Here is a 22,314-nt window from a genome sequence, read left to right as displayed (position 1 = left end):
ATATATATATATATATATATATAAAAATTAAAATCAAGGATAAAATCTATATAGGATTTTATCAAGTAGCTAGCATGTAAAAACCAATTAAGGTAAAAATTAATACAAAGTGTATAATTTTGTAAATTGCAATACATGTAAAAATCAGTGCATTTTGTATTATATAAAATATTGATTTCTACAACATTTGTTGTTGCGCATATATCAAAACTGGGTTGGATGCTTTGGCAAATTAAAATATCTGTGTGTCTGTTTGTTTACAGCGATATGTCTGTGTGCCTGAATATCAGTCTGCCTGTATGTCATTTTGCATACCTGTCTTGTTAAGCTGTCTGTATGAACCAGCATACACCAGTTTGCTTGTTCTCTATCTGGTCTGTTTGAAGAAATGTTAAATACCATCTGATCTGAAAGTCGAGTATTTGATTTAGCTAATAAGTGAACTAATCAACGCTGATAGTATGTACCAGTGTAAGCATGGCATACTTTGATGTTTCAATGACTGAGAGACAATAGTGTTCTTGCTGTTGACATGATGTCATGTATTTTAATGTACGAAACTGCTTTCATGATGAACTGAATTTATCATAGATTTAGTTGATACATCATGACCAGAAACTTCTTTGACCTATTGGAAAATTATGTGTTTCTATTTACGCAATGATTTAGAGAACAAGCACAGACATAACTTTGTGATTACAAAGCTCTCTTTACAGCCATGTGATTTTATGTATAGACCAATGTAGGATAGATCCTGAAGCCATGTGGTTATGAAGCTAACTTTTTGTTGTCACACAGCCACATCTGTACCTTGATGTGGTACATTCTATCTTCCATTTAATAGAATATTTGACTATCTGCTTGCTTCTCAGTCATGTATTCAATTCTACTGGAGGCATTTGATTATATTTCTGGGTATATTAGTTTATTCTCTGTTGCCTCAGTTTACCTAGCTGTCAGGTACAGGTATCCTGATCATGTGGGAATGTTACCTGTGATAGACCAGTGTCTTGTCTTAGTAGGAGGTGGAGAGTGTATGTGTGAATAATCTCATCTGCTTAACCATGGAAGTAGAGCTAAGCACTCATCCTTAAAATTCTCTCCTTTTAGGAGATATTTATATATATTTTTTATTCAGTCTTATACATTGAATTGTAGAGTATGGTGATTTTGATGATAATGATGATTGTAATATTTCTCTTTTTTCTAGGTAATGGCAAGGTAGCAGCAGCATTTAAAACCCAAAAGGGGTTATATATTCGTACAAACAGAGCTTTATCATTACCTGTTCATTTCTACCCAATAGTAGAAACCAATGTCAGGGGACATGAATCAAAAGGTAAATGAATATATATATATATATGTGTGTGTGTGTGTGTGTGTTTTGTGAATTTAATTTCTTTTAACTCATCCTTTTTTTTTCAAATTTCAGTTCCCATTCTCTAGTTTCTCATACTAGTTATGGTTTGAATCATAACCATTGCCTTTGTCACCACAATTAACATTACTAACAGTGCCTACAGAATCCCATCCACTCCAAAAACTATCCCATTCCAAAGAAAGGCATCCCCTCTGACCCAGCAAACTATTATCCTATTGCTGTCACCTTTAACATCTTTAACTCTAGTATTCAGATTACTCTGTCAAATATGTTTGTTTATTTATATTGTTTTGAATTAATCCTGCATTATCTCATAGCTCTGATATTTCAGCAATAATGACTTAGTTTTAGAATGACATTGTAAGATTGAGGTGAGAGGCTGGATCTGGCCAGTTTCAACATGAAACAGGTTAAATAGTTTGGCTGGATAAGGCCGGTTTGGATGCTAAAGGATTAAGATAAAGTAGGATGGAGAACCCCATTAAAAATACTATTTCTGTCTCATCAGTAGCCGTAATTGTGGCTTCTGAAGAACTTGTTCCTTTGGAGATCTACTCTCTTATGTCACTCACCACTGGGCTCTGTTTTAGAGGTTTGGTAAAAGCAATGTTGTTGTTTATCACATCAGCAAACTTTTGGGTATATCTGGCATGCAAATCTCCTATGAAAACTTCCCACCTATAGGTATCACTCATCCCTCATTTCTTGCATTAGCCTCTACTTTAGAGGCTTAGTGAAAGCAATGTTGTTGCTCAATACATCAGCAAACTTTTGGCCATCAAGACTTCCCACCTACAAGTGTCACTCATCTCTTGCTTTGGTAGTGTTCTCTTTGATTGTATCATCACCACATGTATTGATGCTACTGTTTCTGCTCCATTTTCATGTAGTTTATTTGAAGGCCTATGGCTGAACAATATATGCCCAAATCTGTCAGCATGGTTTGTGGCTTTTGATGATGAGTATGATATCTTTGAATCGGAGGTGTGTTGGTAGCTTACCATTGATGTTCACACCACCTCTTTAGTCAGTGTCCCTGATGACCATTTCTAGGCATCTGATGAAAAACTTTGGTGAGATGGTATCTCCTTGTTTGACCAATGTAGCTCTGCTATCATCATCAGGAAGCATTCTCAAGTGGAACTCGTACAGATGGCAGTAGCAAAGCTGTATCAGTGGTGCATCCAGAGTTGGTGCATTCTCGAGCAGTTTGGTAATTTGTATCTCCTTTCTAGGGATGCACTAAGCTAAAATAGTCTTATTTGCTACCAAAATATATTCTATTTGAACTATCGCCATCACTTGCAGTTGTGTATGACTTGGTAGCATGTACTATGCTTTCTCTAATTATTTTAGGTATCTTGTAGTTAAGAGCTAACATGGACACTCTTTTGGTCTTCTCATTCTTGATCCAACAGAATATCCAATAGATGACAGCCAAAGGGAGAAATGACTGCATCCTAGTACTGAGTTGGTACTTTATTTATCAACCCCAACAAGAAGATGAATGTTAATTTTGACTGTGGTTGGATTAAGAAGAATAAATATTTCAGTACCTTTTATATAATGTTCTCTCAATTCTACTTCCAAGAGTATTATAAGCAATTTCTTTTAAGGTATAAATAAGCTACCAGGTAGCTGAATCTTTGAATTGTTTCAAATTTCTTACCATAGACATTGATATTTTTCATGCATTGCTGATGCTTCAGGGATGGCCAAGAGTTGGGCAAGATATTTCCTTTTATTTAGATACTATATCTTATCTGATATAAACGAAATTGTTACAAACACACATATGGACGCACATACTTACATATAAGCACGAACACATAAGTGCGTGCACACATATGAGCGTGCACACATACGAGCTTGCACACACTCACATGCTCATACCGAACAGTTTCAAAACTACGCCAAATCATACATTCAAAATAAATGGAAGTGGAGAGACAAGTTACTGAAGAGATTGCAAGAGTGCAATGAAATGATTTAACAAAAAACTATATACTGTTTATAAATTAATAAAGGACTGAACCAGTGCATGTGTTTATTACCGGCATAATGCCTCTCCCAAGGTTTAATTGTAGAAACTATATACTTTCTGTTAACTTCCTAAAAAGATCATTATGCCATTAACAAGCTATTTTATCATGTCTTTTTTTCTTTTTCCCACTTGGACAGAAGCCCATGTGCTTGACATCAAAGCTGGCCTGGCTTACCAGATTCAATCATTCAAGAAGGTATGTTCATTATGTCTTTTTTTCCCTTGTTAATTGTTTCTTTACTATATCTCTTTCCTCTCCTATCTCTACCTTTTCTATTGATCCTATTATGGCCTTTGCTCTTTGTATCTGGCTAGGCTCATGCATTACTTACTCTGGCCTTCTTGATCCTCTCATCTCTCCTATTTTGTCCAGCCCTCCCTTCAGGCCCTGCAGAAATCATTAGACCTGATCCTTCCTTCCCAAAATATTGACTTTCTGGGATTCCTTCACTGCTCATTTCTTTCTCAGTAGATGATGACTTAGAGAAGTTCAAGAGGTACACTAATGGTATCAATCTCGCTGGTTTATGAGGGCTTGCAAAGGTCCTGTAAATAAAAAAAGGTCCAGAAAAGGAGGCACTGTCTATTATCTTTTGTAAATCCTCTCAGACAGATGGGATTTTATCTGATGCTCATTTTGAAAATTTAGGTTTGCAAAGGAAAAATGAGCAAGGAGGAAACTGGAAGTTTGGTCTATATATTTGCAATACAGTGGACTCGGCTAAGAACACCCAAGAACCAGAAGATTATTAAACTAGATTGCACATTAGCCCCTCCCCCCTCCCCCCAACCAATCTCTCTCACCTGCATAGTGATAGTAATCATAGGTGGAATTCTTTGGCCTGATCAAGACCAACTTTGGAAGGATGAATGGGTTTAGTTGCTAAGACTGAACTCATTCATCTATTCAAAGTCAAGTGTTTTTTTTAATAAGGGAAATGTTGTTTTTCACTAGTCAAAAAAAAAAATCCCCCAAAATGAAACAAAACAGAGTGGTTGGCATTAGGAAGGGCATCCAGCTGTAGAAACTCTGCCAAATTTAGATTGGAGCCTGGTGTTGCCATCCGGTTTCACCAGTCCTCAGTTAAATCGTCCAACCCATGCCAGCATGGAAAGCGGACGTTAAACGATGATGATATTGGTTAAGATATATAAAGCAACTACAATTTGGTATCTTTTCTTCCTTGAGCCTTCCACTTCCGATGGAATTGTCTGGACACTGTTGTGACACACTGAGTCTTCTCTTTCGGTTTGGCAAAACCCATCTCACTTCAGCTTTGACTACTCTCTCATTCTAATCACTTTATTTCTATCATCATACTCTAGTTCCCCTTATTTCCTTATCCTGGCCTTCTGTCATCATCCTATCTGCTATTTACTCTCTTAGTCATGTCACATTGAGTGAATGAGTGTCATAAGAGTAATTAGGACTGTTGTTTTTCATGACTGAAAGGCAGCATAATTAGTGCTGGTGCCATGCTATGATAAAATGCCCCAGTACACTATATGAAATGATTGGCAAACGAGCAGGGACAATGTGGGTTTAGGAGGAACTTTAGTAGTGTTCTCAAGGATAAGACAACCTCTTTGTGGTTGGTAACCATGATCAAATGCACCTGTTGCACTCTAACAGGTTTGAGTTAGGAAAGACCTCTTACTATAAAAACTAAACCAAAAAACAAGTTATCAAGTGAGACTTGTATGGTATGAGAATGATGATTGCAGAAACAAATAAACTATTTGTTTTTGATGTTTATCATTTGGAGAATTTCAGTTAGAAAAAAATTAAAAATATAAATGTTGAAGAGAAATGTTAAAAAAAGTTTTCTCTCCATTGTGCTTTGGGAATAAATTTATTCTTGCTATTAATGTTGGAAATAGAAATATCTGACTTCACAACCAGCATATAGTTGTAGGCAAAACAGGTTTTATAGTTAGAATGTAAAAACATTGCAAGTGAGAGGTGCCAAATGTTACAAGCAACCATCCTGTTGTGAAAGCGTAACTATGGGAACACTCCAAAATACAAAGATGATGATGATGATGGCAGTCGGTGTCTGTAAAAATCAATTTGCAAATACAAGTTTTTATGCATTAGTAGTGATAGGGACATGAATTCTAACATTCCAGGTATGGTCTGTTCTCTGTCTTTTAACTCAAAGATTTCAGCTCCTTTATATTGAAATCTAATTTCTTTACAATACTACTTAATTGTTGTCATTGTTTAAAATGTCATTAATTCATATATTGTGTGTTACATAATTTTTACTCCTCTAAAATTATATACTTCTGTCTGTTCAAAGGAAAGTGAATGTGTATCTGTTGGATCACAGCTTTATGCCCACAGATCCCGTCCTTCAGTCCTTGTCCAGGACATCAGGATTCATAACCAATCTGTGAGTTTTATCTTTTTTAAAGTCTTAAATAATTTTATTCTTGTTCCAGCATTGTAGTTAGCCTTACTTGAGTATATGTGTGGCACAGGGACAGCAGATATTTATGAAGCCTATTACATATGTACCATGTGTGTTTTCGTTTTTAAAATGGTAGGAAATTAATTCTACTTAAGAATATATATATTTATTTGTTTGAAGATAAATTTTGGATTATAATCATTGGAGAGAATATATTGGTCTGGCAAATGGAAGAATTGCAATTTAGTCTCATTCCATTTTGATCCTGTAAAAACTGTTTATAATTCCTTTGGTAGGCGGTGTGTGTATGTATGCATATATGGAAGTAGGGGGTGGCACTGAAAAGTTCCTGACTTTAAGGGTATCGTGGAAGGCCTGGTTGGAGGTCTAACCTTCCTAGTTCTTTTGCAGGGCTTAGAAAAACTGAAGGACTGAAGGACTACTGCAATAAATGTGTGAATCTGAGAGGGGAATATGTTGAATAAAATCGTAATTAACTGATCCTCCTGTATTTTCTTTTACCCAAGAACTTTTCAGCACCCTCCTCATATGTATTCTTTTTTAATCTTTTTTGAGTAAGGTGAGAAGGCAATGTTCATGACTCTTTACAGTCTCTATGACTTGTGGTAGGGAGGGAGAAAGTTATCTTCAAACTGAAGCCCTGTCTTGAATGACTGCTGCAGAGGGGAATCTGTCATAGATGCACAAAGTGTTGAGTAGTGTTATATTTGGTGTCCTTTTCTGTCTTAAAGATGGTAGGGTGTGATTTGAATGATATTTAGCTACTATTTCTAACAAGCAAAGTATCCATGTAGAGGCTCCCTCTATTCTTGTTCTTCTTGGCAAAGTAAGTGCCAAGGAATAAATAGTGTGAATGTTGTAATCTAATGCTTTGAAGAGGCTTTATGTCTGTGTGAGATGCATTGATCTTGTCACTGTTAGCTTTGCTCTTACTATTAATAAAATAAGCATCAGGATCAAGTTACCACTGCTGCTATCAACAGCTTCATTCAACATGATTGTTATATATATGTGTGTGTGCATGTGTCTTTGTGTCTGTTGTCCCCCCACTTGACAACCGGTGTTGGTGTGTTTACATCCCTGTAACTTAGCAGTTTGGCAAAAGACACTGATAGAGTAAGTACCAGGCTTTAAAAAAGAATGAAAGTACTGGGGTCGATTCATTGGATTAAAAGTCCTTCAAGGCAGTGCCCCAGCATGGCCACAGTCTAATGATTGAAATAAATAAAAGATAAAAGACAAAAATATAATTTTATTGCTTTGATATTGTTCAGAGATTTACAATGGCTTTGGTGTCCTTGTTGGTTGCCAGTCGAGACACTTGCAATCTGTTGTTTCAATTTAATAATTTCTCTTCAAACAGCCTATTCCAGTTGTATTGGAGTTACATAGACCTACAGCACAAGACTGTAAGTGGTCAGCAATGAACTATGCTAGGTAAGTAATGGCTGTTAGCTTTCTTTAATCTTTGTTAGCTCTGCTTATACAAATATCAATGACACATTTGAAATCACTTTTTCATTTATTTATTAGACATCAGATATATTTTTTATTTAGTAGTTGTAATTTAGTACTGGTTAACTGCCTATCTCTGTAAGCTTTTGATGATTAGGCAATCAATACATGTTTAATTAAAGACAACTTTTGTTTGGTTTTAATTGTTATTAAAAATATGTGTGTATGCACATACAAGTACCAGTTGCTTTTGGATTAATAGACAGGTTGGCAATAACGGGCAAGATGTTGATTTGTGCAGCTTGAAAATCAGTGGGAGCTATATTGTTTCAATTCTTTAGCTGCCAGTTTATTAGCTTTCATTGACCCAGCTGTTGAGCATTAAACAAAAATGAAACTGTTGTATTGTCCAGTTCAAATTAGTTACAAGTTATCACTTTTTCTCTGAAATTTATAATAGGACAATAACTGGATATTTATAAAGATGTGCAACCAATTTGTGATTGCTTCAATATCCTGTTCTTTTATTTGTTGCAATTTAAGTTAATGACATTTAAAATATGTTCATGTGGATTCTGCAAGTTACAGTGCAGACATCCTATGTAGGAGAGTATTAACCCTGAACAAAAAGCAATACAGGGTAGTGTAATCTCTTTAGTCTTGCTATAGACAGCCTCTGTAGTGGAACTGATAGCATGATAAGCAGTGGCCAGTCCACAGAGTAAATTGGGGATTGATGATGAGAATAACATCCAGTTTTATATGCTGTCAAAAATCCTGGCATCCACAATAGAATTGAAGGGTATGTTTCTTTTTTTTTTCTCTGTTGCTGTGTGTGCTGGATGGCAAAAGACTGCAGCATGTGAGATGTTGTCAGACCTGCCCAACTCATGTCAGCAAAGGAAAATGGATGTGAAATGATAATGATTAACATCATCTAGTATTGTTTCTGTTACTTGAATTCCTCAAAAATCAATGTCACTGTCAGAATATATAAAATCAACCTTCTTGGGTAATTTGAAATCAATATGAAATTTTTGTAAATAGTTTTAATTTTTTCACTTTTATATATATATATTTTTTTAGCTATAATCTTTGTCAAATATATTTTACTATTCCTGCATGGAGGAAGACGTGTGTGTGTGTGTATACTAGCCTAAGAGTTTTCAGGTTCCACTTTTCCTTCGCAGTTGAGTGATTATTGGTTAGAAGAGCATCTAACCACAAAGGCAATTGCTCCAACAAGAATCAAAATTTCAGACTGCTTGAAAAAGTTGATATAAAAAACTGTAATATGAATGGTATTAACCCTTTCATTAGCATGTTTCTGTTGATATACAACACTTTTGTTTCAATTAATTTTCAAAATAATGAATTTAGTAAAATAATATTTTCTTTATTATGCTGGTGTTTGGAATATAAATCAACATGAAATTTTGAGGGGAAAGTTTTAATTTAGTTCACATTAAACCAGGTTGTTTGTATCATAGGACCAAGGGCGGTGTCAGGCAGGTTGGTATCAAAAGGGTCAAATAATGACAGGAATAAGTTGAGTCATTTTTGAACTTTAGGAATCTATTGACAGGTACTTGACTCCCTTTTTTTTCCTGTAGCATTGTGTGGATTAGACAAACCTTCCTCTGGATAGGTTGTGAGTTGATCAAAGGTAGCTGTCTCAGTTCTGTTATCAGGGTCTACCTTTCTAATCCCTACAGTGTCAGCTCTGTTGATGGTGTACAATTCCAATATGCAAACTGTGTAGTTGCCATTCCGAACTCAGAGTTGGTTGTGGTTGTTGGCCTGGCTGTTGTTAAGATACCTCCATCTATTCTTATCAAATCTATGAGGTAAGTAACCATACCTGATCAACTTGGTAGTGAACTCCTGTGCTTTTCTTTTATTTCTTCATCTTTTCTTTTTCGTTTTTCTTTTTTTAATTTTCTTCATTTTTATCTCTCTTTTCAGTTTTTTCTTTATTTTTACTTTTCCTTTTTGTGTTTTTGTGTCTCTTTCTTTCTCCTGTTCTTTCTCTTTTTACAATTTCTTTCTCTTTATTTCTTTTCTATTTCTTTTCCTTTCCTTTATTTTCTTATTCTTCATTTTTTTTTTCTCTTTTACTTCAACTTTTGTGTCACCTTTTCTCCTTTCTTGTTTCCCCCTTTTTGTCCATTTTCTTTTCTACCTTCATCCTCTTTGCTTATCTAATCCACCTCTTGACTCTTTGTCTTGGAATTGTTTGCTTATATTTCCCTTCCTTTAATTTGTTCTTAAAAACTGAAAGAATATATTTGAAGTAGTTGTATGGTTGTGTCTCAGATTCCTTCACTGCAAGAAAGAGTTATTGTCATATATGTTTGAAGGATAACTTTAGCTATTGTTTGTGCATCAAATAGAAATACTGGTTAATGTTGCTTCAATCACTTTTATTACATAATAATTTTTAATTTTAAAGGGAGATGTAATCGACTAGTCCTCTCCTCCGAAATTTCAGGCCTTGTGCCTATTTTAGAAAGGATTATTATTATTATTATTATTATTATTATTATTAATAATAATAAGGTAGCAAGATGGCAGAATTGTTAGCATGCCGGACGAAATGTTTAGCGGTATTTTGTCTGCCGCTATGTTCTGAGTTCAAATTCTGCCGAGGTCAACCTTGCATTTCATCCTTTTGAAGGTTGATAAATTAAGTACCAGTGAAACACAGGGGTCGATGTAATCAGCTAGTCCCTTCTCCCAAAATTTTGGGCCTTGTGCCTATAGTAGAAACAAATTATTATTATTATTAATATCTTTTTTTGGTTTTCTTTTGTTATTTTGTCCAGCACCATAAAACTGCACATTGTGACAGTCACTCACTACTCCTTACCTGTGCAGCCACAGCATGTGAAAGGTCTGAAGGAGGAGCTTTCTTCTAAAGTTATTTCTGTAAGTATAAAGGGTTTTTTTTTTGCTACTGCTATTGTGTAAACTGATGAACCCTCTTGAGCAATTCTATTGGCATCAAGGTAACCACTTCAATACTGGAGAGAAACTTTTGTGTCTGGCATTTCAGCTAACCCATATTCCTGTCTTATTATTTAGGATGAAGAATATGGTGAGCTAGTGGAATTAACATGCCGGACAAAATGCTGAGTAGCAATTCCTTTGGTTTTACATTATCAGTTCAGATATTGCCAAAGTTGACTTTATCTTTCTTCCTTTTGGGGTCGATAAAAATAAGTACCTGTTGAGCACTTGGGTCGATGTAATGGACTAAACCCCTCCCCCTAAAATTGCTGGTCTTGTGCCAAAAATTGGAAACCATTATTTAGTATCAAGAAGTGCTTAAGCTTATAGCTTTCTTTCAAGCTCTTCTTGACTGGTGAAGTTGATGTGGTTGAAGTTCAGTTTGAGCATATGATCAATGTCTGGAGGGACACTGTGGGCAGAGAGGAAGTTTGTGGGCTTGTGATGAAAAATTTTATTAAAAAAAGAAAGTGTTTAATGTGAAATTTGGTGTGGTGGGACATAACAAGACAAGGGAATAAGAGATGAAGGTAACTGGTGGTACATAACTTACTAGTACATAAGAGCAGGAATAGTTGTAAAAGAGACCGAAGGAGGATATGTTGATGAATGAAGGATTGCCAGTCAGGTATTGTTGTACTCTAGTGGTTTGGTTAGCTGGTAGTTGGGTGTAGTGTGGCATTTAATACAGAACACCGTGTTTCCAGTGTTGTAATTAGGCATTAGTGGTTTGGCCATGTCTGCAGGATGAGTACCGGAAGACTATCATACCAGATTTTGTGCTAACGGTAACCTACACGCTGGAGAATCCAATGCAGTGTACCAAAGAAGACATGAGTACAACAAATTGAAGAAGACCTGAAGTTGCAGCGCCTCGACTTCAAGTATGCTAATGCCAGCCCCATGGATTGGCGAACATGGAAAAACATTATTCATCACCAGAGTTTGTCATCCTGTGGCACCAACAACAGTGTATTGGTTGAGGGGACAGCCTCCTGCTCTGGTCGCCAGCTAGGGATTAAAGAAGAAGAAGAAGAAGAAGAAGGAGTTAAAGCATATGGTGTCCAGACAATTTTTGTTGTCCAGGTTGTTTGTATAAGACTAAAAGTTCTGAGGGAGACCAGGTTAAGGTAGATTTAAGTGAAGCATGTTTCCTTCCATTCCTCTGCAATTCATTGCAAGAAATTAATAACCAGTTTGTTGTTAAATCCTTGCAATGTTGGTACATTTTCACTGATTAGTGATCAATTTTATTCAGAAAGAAAAACATGGACTTTGGATGTTGGGTCTTACAGAAGCAATGACGAGTGATCAAGACCTTTGACAATTTACTGTGCTTAAGAAGACTCATCAAGTCATGTGAAATCATAGTTGTGGCCAGTGCTGGTGACATGTAGAAGGCACTCACTACACTCTTGGAGCATTTGGTGTTAGGAAGGGCATCCATCTGTAGAAACCAAGATAAATTAGACTGGAGCCTGGTGCAGCTCTCTGGCTTACTAGTTCCAGTCAAACCATCTAACCTATGTTAGTATGGAAAACATGATGATTGATGATGATGAACTTGGTGAATTGTTAGAGTAATAATGATGGCAGTGGCAGAATTGTTAGTGTTGGATGGGTGTTTGTTCCAACTCTCAGTGTTTTGAGTACTTGGGTGCTGGACTTTGTTTATTGTCAGGTTATGACCCCTACCTAGGCATTAGGTCAAGTCTGTTGCAAGCAGTTGAGATACTCGAGATTGTAGTGGTGGCTAGCAGAGTCAGAAAGATTGCTCTTGTTGGGGATGGTACACATTTTTATTGTCTTGAGATAGAGGTTGGTATAGATTCCTAAAGCTAACCCTTGTGTGCACTTCATGCACACACACGCACGCATGCACGCACGCACACACACACACACATTTATAAATATAAACATGTACACACAGAACTTATCTGGAAATCTCTGCTGCAAGTTTCAAACTGTTGTGTGGATCTCATCAGAGTAGTCCGTAACTATTCATGCTCGAGAGCAACTGTTGTGGACTAACATAATGAGGGCCAAACTGTGTGTTGATTTGAAACTTACAACAGTGATGTCCAGCTAAACATTAATACTGTCCTATCCTTCCATCCATCCTCTCTGCCCATTATTCCAGAGAGGGTTGTGGAGGCAAAGTCCTCAGGCATTTCCTCCATAGAAGCGACCATATTATTCTATTATTCCTCTAATATTCCTCTATTAGAGGTGACCATAATTTGACTTTCTGGCTGTATTCTCATGTATGACCAAGTGAAATTATGGTTCTTATCCAACCATCCTGTTTTTGGTCTACTCTTAAGTCTCCTGCTGGTTGGCTTGGCTTGAAAAATCCATCTTTTGATTCTTTCCTGTGACATTATAATAACATGTCGGTAGTCCTGGAGCTGTGACTTCTCAGTGCATAGAAATAATGTCAATATGAAAGAGTTAATATTGTAATTATGTAAATTATCTCAATATGCTGTGTATTAAGTACTCTCTGTTTTGACTTTGTAACTTGTTTGTTGATCATTAGGTGTATACATACGTTCCATTGAATTGAATTTGTATTCTATTTAGGAAATGCGAGAAATCCTTCACATTGATGAAAAGAAACTACGTCAAGAACACACACTTGTATGGAGTAAGGTAAGAATGTGTTTTAAACAACTAAACGAATCATTAAATTATAAACCTTCTTTTGTGCTCTACTACTACTACTACTACTACTACTACTACTGAGTGGTACCTTAATTGCTGTGTTAAGATATTTACTCCCGAATGGCATAGTTTAGGGTTCATTCCCACTGCATGGCAATGTCAGTTGGTGTCTTAAACTACAGTTGCGGGCTGTCCAATACCTTGTGAATGATTGTTAGACAAAAACTGTATTGGTGACCTCTACTAGTGTTGATGCCGTGAACTGGTTGGTGTTAGGAAGGACATTCGGCCAAAGAGACCCTGTCAAAGCAGATGTTGGAGCTTGTTGGCACCTGCCAAACTGTCCAACCAATGCCAGCTTGGAAAATGAATGTTAAATGGTTATAATTTTATTTGTGTTTGTGTCCTCTCTTTGACTTTTAACTGTTTACAGTCTTCTGTGAAGAAATTATCTAGCCATTGAGTTCTTTGTTGTTTAAAAGACTAAGGAAACTGTTACCGTGCTTGGAAACGAGTGAAGTTTGGTGATAAGAAGAACATCCAACTGTAAAAAAGAAAGGGCTTTAGCAAAATTTTGTCTGACCTGTGCTACTGCTAGAAAATGCACATTAAAATGATGATAATGATAATTTTTAATACACTATGTGAACAGTTCTTGGTTACTTCAACTAGTTTTGTATTGTTCATAAATTTCAATAAGTTTGTATGCTGTGTAGAGATGAAAATCTTGATATTTCAAGGACAGCTCTTTGTTGGAGAAAGAAAATTCATAAACTTGACCAAAGATTAAAGATGTAAACTATCACTGGCTTCTTTAACCTCTATGTTTTTTGTTTAATTTTATATCAGTAGAAGTTCTCAACAGTGCTTTGGTATTGTATCAAAGTAATGTTAGACAATAGGTTTGATTCAGGATAATTTTGCTGCTATTTCTAGCAGGTCATGCTTCACATGAAAATCTCCTTTGTTGGCTTATATGTATTTGTATATAATAGGTCCTCAGCACTTGGTGGAGCTGAAAGAGATTTTAAACCTGACAGAACTTGTCCTTCTCCATATCTGATCACCATTCATTCCTTTGAGAGGGAGAAGAAAAAAAAAATTAGTGCCAGTACTTGAATGATACCTTACTTATCACCCCCTGAAGGATGAAAGGGCAAAGCTGACCCTGGTGAGATATGAACTCAGAATGCAGAGATCCAGAATGAATATAGCAAGGCATTCTATCCTATGTTTTAACTATCAGCGTTTGAATACAACATCTACAAAAAGACACCTCTTTTAATTTCCTCAACTAAAAAGATAGTAACCACCATCTTAGATTAATACCAAACATTGATTTTTTTCCAGCACATCATCATCATCATCATCATCAGTTGATGTCCATGTTCCATGCTAGCATGGGTTGGATAGTTCAGTATGAATGAAGCCAGTTGTGTGACTTTAAAATTTTTTTTTGTGGTTGAAATTTTTGAAATTTACAATATTTTTGTTCTTACTTTTATTGTGGTTTTATTTATTTCTTATCACCTTTGTAATAAAACTAATATGTGTTTTTAGACATATGGTTTAAAAGGTATATCTTTATAATATATTCTAACATATTTTACTGTCTTTCAGTTATGGGAAAGTGGTATCAGTATAAGTCACTCTAAAGCAGCTAATGCACTCAACGGTCACAAAATTAATGCTACTATGTACTATGTCCTCAGCAATGTTCTTTCACCCATGCATGACTTCAGTACTTCTGATGAAAGTCGAAATGAAGTCCTCAGCATCCTCCATTATCCTGATCGCTGCTATAGTGGGCATTCAACCCTGTAAGTATATCAACACAGCATTTACTTTGTAAATATAGTAACCCTTTAGCATTTAAACCAGCCACATCCAGCCCAAATATTCTACCTGCTTTCTGTTCAAAATGGCTAGAATTGGCCTTTTATGACCACCCTACAATGTCATCCTAAAAATAGATATTCACATCATCAACTTCTTGAAGCTGTGAGATAATGCATGATAAATTCAGAACTATGAAGAAAAAAGCTATACATGTGACAGCAAAATCTGAATGCTGAAGGGTTAGATACAAGTGGCTTGAGTACCTGATGTTTTTTTAAATGTCTATATATACCATATATGGACTAGTGTTACTATAATTATTGTTGTTTATGAACTGTAGTGCATTTCTACATTTGAAGAAACGTAACCCCTGTCATTTGGTGAAAATCAGAGTGTTTTAGCACCTGTTATGGATGGTAAATACATATGAATGCAAGAGATAAGGTCCACCGTGCTAAGGTGTTGAATGAATTGTCAAATAGTCTTACTGCACTTTTGTTGTTCATAAAATGCAGCTATAAAAATGTGCTGCAAACGTAAGCAAATATTGAAATTTGTAAAAATAAGATCATCTCACTCAGTTGATTTAAACTGAAAAATAAAAGGGAAAAATATATCTTTTATTATCTTAATCATTTCTGCCTCCTCTTCTGCTTCATCATTATCATGTCCATTTTCAAGATTATTTTCTTTGTTAATCTGCTATTATTCAATGTCTGTTCCATCCTCTTCTCATCTTTGTTAGTATAAATTTATCAGCCTTATTCTGCCATTTACTTTTGCCATACTAATTTCTTTCATAAGAACACAAGGCCAATTTTTTTCTTTAGATAATTTTAACACTCACAACTGGTTGTGAAGGTGCATGGCTGTTGTACTCACAATTGCAGGATTGTGGTTTTTAGTTCCCAGACTTGGCAGTGTGTTGTATTCTTGAGCAAAACACTTATTTCTCTGTTCTCCAGTCCACTCAACTGTAAATGAGTAACCCTACGATGGACTGGTGTCCCATTCAGGGGTAAAGTTGTGATCTCAGTAACTTATATGCCATGGTAACCAGGTAACCAGCATTTTAAATCTTAGTACTTGAGATAGTAATGTCCATCTCCATATTACTAGTATTATTTTAACTGTCTTGAAAGCCAGTCAACCTTGGTGAAATTAGAAACTAGAAAGACAGCAATGAACTTAACTGCTGGAAACCATTCAGTGTGGTATTCTACTGTTTCTACCAATTCCTCTGCTACTGTCACTTTATTGACTTTATTGATAGGAATGTAATGTTAATGTTATGTAAGATATACAAGAGCATGAATAAATGAATTATAGAATTTATTTATTTTGAAAAAATAACTGTCTTTGCAAATGCTGATCAATTATCCTTGAAAAGAAATGGTATTGTTTTAGTAATTAACTAAACACTTTGTAGGTGTGTATCTAAGACAGAAACCTATTTGAGCCATAAGTGTTCACATGGCTTGTGTTTACTTCCACATTAGGTAACACAATTCAGATCAGCAACAAAGATTGGATGCTAGTCTGTTACAGAGTAACTTTCTCAGAAACATCTGGTAACTTCTTCTCAATCTAGTGGTCTTTGTATATGCACTAGACTGGCAGTGGAAGAGGGTGAGTGAGAGGAGCCAGAGTAAGAATGGGTTGGAAAATGTTCAGGGAGTTATTATACTTTATTGTTTGTTGTTTGTGTACATCCAGCAGAGCATGCTCACCTCATTTCTTTCCAGCCTTTACATATCATGGCATGTTCAATGTATATATTTCACTGCTATTCAGTATCACATTTCATACATGAACATCATACAATCCACCTTTCACTCAGAGAGAGAGAATTCCTTTGTTGTGAACAGATGCAATGGTTCCCTGAAATTTTGCACTGTATTGGCAAGTGGTAGAGGTAGGTGTTCTAAATGCATAGTTGTCAGATTAACAACAGGTTGGAAAACGTTCTAGTAGCTATTACTTTGATTGGCAACAAAAGGGTTCTCTCTTCATGTAAAGAGAAAGATTGTATGATCCTTGTGTATGAAGTGTGGTATTGCATAGTAGCGCTGAATGCGAAAGATATTTGGAGGCTGGAAAGAAACAAGACAAGCATGCTCTGCTATGGTATGTATTAATTCTATATTTTTACATTCTCATTAAAAATGAAAAAGAAAAGAGATGGAAGTTGGCTTACTTCATCTTTTGGTCTTCTTTAGTTTCTCTTCCACTCTTTGGCTTGATGCTGCTAGTGAAGATGCCATTGCTCGGATTGTCACCACATGGATGATCACATTAGAGAAGCAAGGTTGCTCAGTGATGGTCAAATCTGGTGAGTACTTCATTTATATACACAGACATGCAGGAAGTAAATAGACACCTTTAATTTTCAGAATTTCTGATCTAAGCGTCTTAATGTTTTCAGTGGTGTAGAATTTACAACGTAATTATTCTTTTTCATTCCAGGTGCCATTATATTTAACATTTGGCAAGAGTAATCATGCCATGCACAAAAAATTCAGCAGAACTGTCAGATTTTCAAAGAGGTCATATTGTTGGGCAATCTGAGGTTGGTCTTAGCCAGCGAAAAATTGCCGAAAATCTTCAAATTCCTCTTGCTACTGTTAATAGAATTATAGTGCAATTCAAAAGCCAAGGAAAAGAATCAACAGATTCTTGTCCTGGCCGACCTGGGCCCTCAGAAAGGAAGCTTTGCTGCTTGAAGAGAATTGTGGACAACGAACCCCGTTGAAAGGCTTCAGACATTGCAAAACAGCTATAAGTTAGTCCAAGAACGTGTGTTACATATCGGCATAAGCTTGGGTATTATGGACGAGCAGCTAGAAGAAAACCTCTCCTTCAATCAATTAATATCTTGAAAAGAAAGAAATGGGCTAAGGAGATGTCAGAAAAATCTAGTTCATTTTGTGATTTTCTCAGATGAATCCAGATTTGCATTATTTTCAGACAGTGGACGTGTTTGGGTCTGGAGGCTTCCCAGTCAAGAATTTGATTTGAAACGACTCCAACCAACTGTGGAACATGGCGGTATCTCTGTAATGGTTTGGGGAGCTGTCACCAGCAATGGTCGTTCTGCGCTGATCGAATGTGTTGGAACCATAAACTCTGAAAAATACATCGAAATACTTAAGCAAGGACTACTTCTGATGAATTCACACGATAACATAACGAAAAATGAGTTTTTATTCATGGAAGATGGGGCTCCATGTCACACAGCAACAAGGAATCAACAATAGCTGACTGAAAATGGGATCAAAAAGCTTCCTTGGCCGAGCCAATCTCCTGACATAAACCCAACTGAAAATCTTTGGAGCATACTAGGTACAGCTATACGAAAAACTCGACAGGAACTTAAATCTAAAGATGAATTGTTTCGATTGTTGCGTGAAAAATAGGCAGAAATTCCACAAGAGACAATCACAAAGCTCATCAGTTCAATGCCAAAAAGAGTTTCTGAATTAAACACTGCTAAAGGAATGTCAACTAAATACTAAAGTATGTAGTCCAACCTATCGATTGCATTTCAATTGTTCACTTTGCATATTAAATAAAAGATTTTGAAAATTAAAGGTGTCTATTTACTTCCTGCATGTCTGTGTATATATATGTGTGTGTGTGTGTTTGCAATTCAGCCTAATTTACTTAGTTTCTATTACTCAGATTTTATCTGATAACTATATTTATTAAGAAACTCGGAGTAGGATACAAATTACATTGAAATTTCTCAGCTTGAAATACATAGCCATTCTGTTAATTCAGAACTGATTAATGTCTTTGTACTAAACATGTAGCATTACTACTACTTCTCCTACCTATCAGCTCTCCTCTCCCTATCAATTACAAAACCTCATAGTTGTAACCAGCAATGTTAGTCAATGGAAGGTAGGTCTGGAGAGATTGTAAAAATGCTAGAGCAAGTAGATAGTTGTGTGTTGAGTACAAGATGTAAGATGGAAGGATGCCTCAGCCAGGCTTTTCACAGATAAGGAACACAGGTACAAATTCTTCAAGATGGGTAACATAAATAAATGACAAATAAACAGAAATTATGTAATCAACTTCATTAGCTTACAGCTGTTTCTGCTATAGGATCTAAAGTTGATTGTGTGTGAAATCATTGTTGTTATTATCATTATTAGAAGTAGGGTGATGGAATGACTTTCATGATAGAGCATCTAAATAATGTCAAGTCGTATTTAGTTTCTGATTATATACCTACATCTTCAGAAGAGCTATTATTAATAAGAGTATAATTTTTTTGACTATTAATCTCATTTTAGCACTGAAATATTGGAGATTAAACGAAAAAACATAATTTAAACATGTATATATGTTTAAACTATGTTTTAATTTGTTTGATCTCCATTCATAAGCAAGTACTTTATTCTTGAATATGTACATAATGCAAAACTAGCTTTGAGCAAGGACCTTTTGTTTCTAATAGAATAACATTCTTATGTACTAGGCCATTTATGTTTATGCATGTAGTGTTGATGTAAATAGTTACAACATATTTGATTTCTTTAGATGAAGTTATTAGTTTAAACATATTTTTATTAATGATAATGAACTTCAGATATTTAGAGATAATTGTAGTTGTGGCCATGGCACCTGTGCTGGTGGCACATAAAAATCACCTTTCAAGCATTGGGCCTCACAGAGGCAAAGTGGCTAATGCTGGTGTCACATAACTGGCACCCGTGCTGGTGGCACATAAAAAGCACCTTTTGAGTGTTGGGCCTCACAGCAATGACAAATGACTGAGACCTTTGTCAATAGGCTGTGCTTGAGAAGAAGACCCATCAAGCCAAGTGAAATCATAGTTGTGGCAGATACTGATGTCCTGCAAGTAGCATGCATGCCAGTGACACGTAAAAGAACCCATTACACTCTTGGAGTAGTTGGCATTAGGAAGGGCATCCAACCATAGAAAACCATGCCAAATCAGACTGGTGTCTAGTGCAGCCTTCCAGCTTACTAGCCCTGGTCAAATTGTCCAACCCATGCCAGCATGGACAATGGACATTAAATGATGATGATTCATCAGATGTTCTGTATATGTGTACATCTACATGTATTCGAGTTGGAATTGAACTTACACATCTTTATTAACCACCTTGTACCCATATCACAGACATTAACATTTAGTTCCTTTCCACAGTGTTCTGAATTTAAAGATTAGTAAGTTGAATTTTGGCTTTTGTCCTTCTGTGAGTGATATAAAAAAAAATATCAGTCCCATACTGGAGTCAGTTCAGTCAACTACATACCCCACTATACAATTTCATACTAGAAATCTATATTATTATTGTTGTTTTGTTAATAAAACTATTTAAATATTAAACATCAAAAAGATGTGCTACAGCCTGTAAATAGGCCACCACTGAGGTGTTCTGTAGGCCTCAGACCATTTTTATAGATTAGTGTATTTCTAGGTCATTGAACAGTTGATAGCTTTTTGTGCCCCTGTTCTAGTTTTTCTTACATATGCATTGCTCATGATGGAAATGAGAGGAGGGATACTCAAGGATGTATTTTTTTATAGATAAGATATCATATACATTAGGGCAATGGGCAATATCATAAGTGGATCACTATATGAAGATGATTCTGATCTCTAGACCAAATGTTTTTACATTATATATTCCCATTCTTATAAATTCGGAGTTAAAATCTTGTTGGGGTTGACTTTGCCTTTTGTCCTTCTTTGGCTGACAGAATAAGTAGCTGGGTAGATTCAATTGTATCCTGTTTCAAATTTCAGGTATTGTGTCAGTGCTTGAAATTGTTATTGTTGTTGTTATGTCGATTATATTGTTTGTATTTGTCTTTTGAAACAGGTGCTGAGGGAGTTCTTCAGGCTTTAGTACTTAGCATTGGTGGTTTGCATTTCACTAACCACCACTTAGAGCTCACTCTACAACCAAAAGACTTGCACCGAGACTTCTTTTTCCGACGTATAAACTATGGTAACAATACCCATTTGAATATATCTGTGATTGTTGGAGAAGACAACAAGGCTAACTTGTTTGTCTCCTTAGACAGAAATAATCGGCCTTACTATGCCTGTGATGCTGGCTGTATAGACCCTCCTGTCATGTTAAGGTGAGACTCAGCATTTTCTCTTTTATTCTTCTCTCTTTTTCTTTTTCTGAGGATGTGTAATTTATCATAATCAGTGGAAGTGAGGTTGTATATTTCTCATTAATCAGAAGAAATTGACTCAAGCAAATTTAATTCAAATTCAAGTCAATTTCTAAATAGTTAGTCCACTTCCTTCTCTTTTACATCTTTCCTCTATTTTTATTTAATTAATCTTTCCAGCTCGTGCTTCAGACAAGCTAGAACTATATATAGTGTTTTAAGTTTGAATGAAACCATCAGAGTCATCTGATGGTTCTGTTCGGGTTTCATTGAAAAATAACTTGGTTCATTTTCTACTGTTATTTGTCATACTGATCATCATTATCTATCGACCATTTACTACCAATATCCACTGCTAAACTCTATCTCTTCTATTACTACTACTAGTCTATTATAAAATAGCTATAACTAATCTATTATAATGGTTTGCTTGAACTACCATCCCAACATTCTATGCATCACTTTCTTTCGTTATTCCTATTTGTGGTATTGTCCAGTCTTTGTTTCTTGAAAATCTGAGTTCACTTTCTACTAATATTTCCCCATCTCTCAACATGTAGAATTGACAGAAAAAACTAAATGGGTCACTGGACAGTGAAATTGATTGCTCTTTCCTTGTTACCAATTCTGCATTGTGTCCATAGTTATCTAGGGATCATACAATTCACTGTTGTAATGAGTTGTAACACTGGAATTTGTGATTATTTTGTTAACTTGCAGTACTCAGTTTAATTCCTTCAATGGGAACAGTTACTTGTGATAGATCAGTATCCTATCTAAACTTCAATTAACTGTTATCCATTTCAGCTCAGATAGAAATGAGCTTTAGCTATTTAGGTGGGCTTGAGAGGGCTTTGGACAATGTCTGTCTTCAAAAGGCCAACAGGAAAAGATCCCTGCACTGCTCAACTATACAATAAAATACCTGCGGTAGATTAGAACTTCAGTTTCTCCGAGTTAGTTGTTCATTATCGGTTCATCATCATCATCATCATCATCATCATCGTTTAACGTCTGCTTTCCATGCTAGCATGGGTTGGACGATTTGACTGAGGACTGGTGAAACCGGATGGCAACACCAGGCTCCAGTCTGATTTGGCAGAGTTTCTACAGCTGGATGCCCCTCAGAGAGTGTAGTGGGTGCTTTTACGTGTCACCCGCACGAAAACGGCCACGCTCGAAATGGTGTCTTTTATGTGCCACCCGCACAAGCCAGTCCAGGGGCACTGGCAACGATCTCGCTCGAAAATCCTACAGGAGCCAGTCAGGCGGTACTGGCAACGGCCACGCTCAAAATGGTGCATCTCATGTGCCACCCGCAC

The 22,314-nt window shown here is 36.0% G+C and overlaps 1 protein-coding gene across 2 annotated transcripts in view; it reads left to right on the top strand.

Annotated features, from left to right (window-relative positions):
- Positions 1-22,314, top strand: part of LOC106878811 (uncharacterized protein KIAA2013 homolog) — an 86,355-nt gene that overhangs the window by 60,263 nt on the left and 3,778 nt on the right. For both annotated transcript variants that reach the window (XM_014928153.2, XM_014928152.2), the window contains exons 4-13: positions 1,211-1,339; positions 3,563-3,621; positions 5,729-5,821; positions 7,224-7,297; positions 9,031-9,162; positions 10,141-10,243; positions 12,908-12,976; positions 14,609-14,808; positions 17,047-17,159; positions 20,689-20,953. In XM_014928153.2, coding sequence (XP_014783639.1) covers positions 1,211-1,339; positions 3,563-3,621; positions 5,729-5,821; positions 7,224-7,297; positions 9,031-9,162; positions 10,141-10,243; positions 12,908-12,976; positions 14,609-14,808; positions 17,047-17,159; positions 20,689-20,953 — 1,237 coding nt within the window. The remainder of the gene's footprint in view (positions 1-1,210; positions 1,340-3,562; positions 3,622-5,728; positions 5,822-7,223; positions 7,298-9,030; positions 9,163-10,140; positions 10,244-12,907; positions 12,977-14,608; positions 14,809-17,046; positions 17,160-20,688; positions 20,954-22,314) is intronic.

The sequence above is a fragment of the Octopus bimaculoides genome, chromosome 5 (genome assembly GCF_001194135.2).
Source record: "Octopus bimaculoides isolate UCB-OBI-ISO-001 chromosome 5, ASM119413v2, whole genome shotgun sequence".
NCBI lineage: Eukaryota > Metazoa > Mollusca > Cephalopoda > Octopoda > Octopodidae > Octopus > Octopus bimaculoides.
Note: the sequence above shows the minus strand (reverse complement) of the source record. Positions and strands in the feature narration are given on the sequence as shown.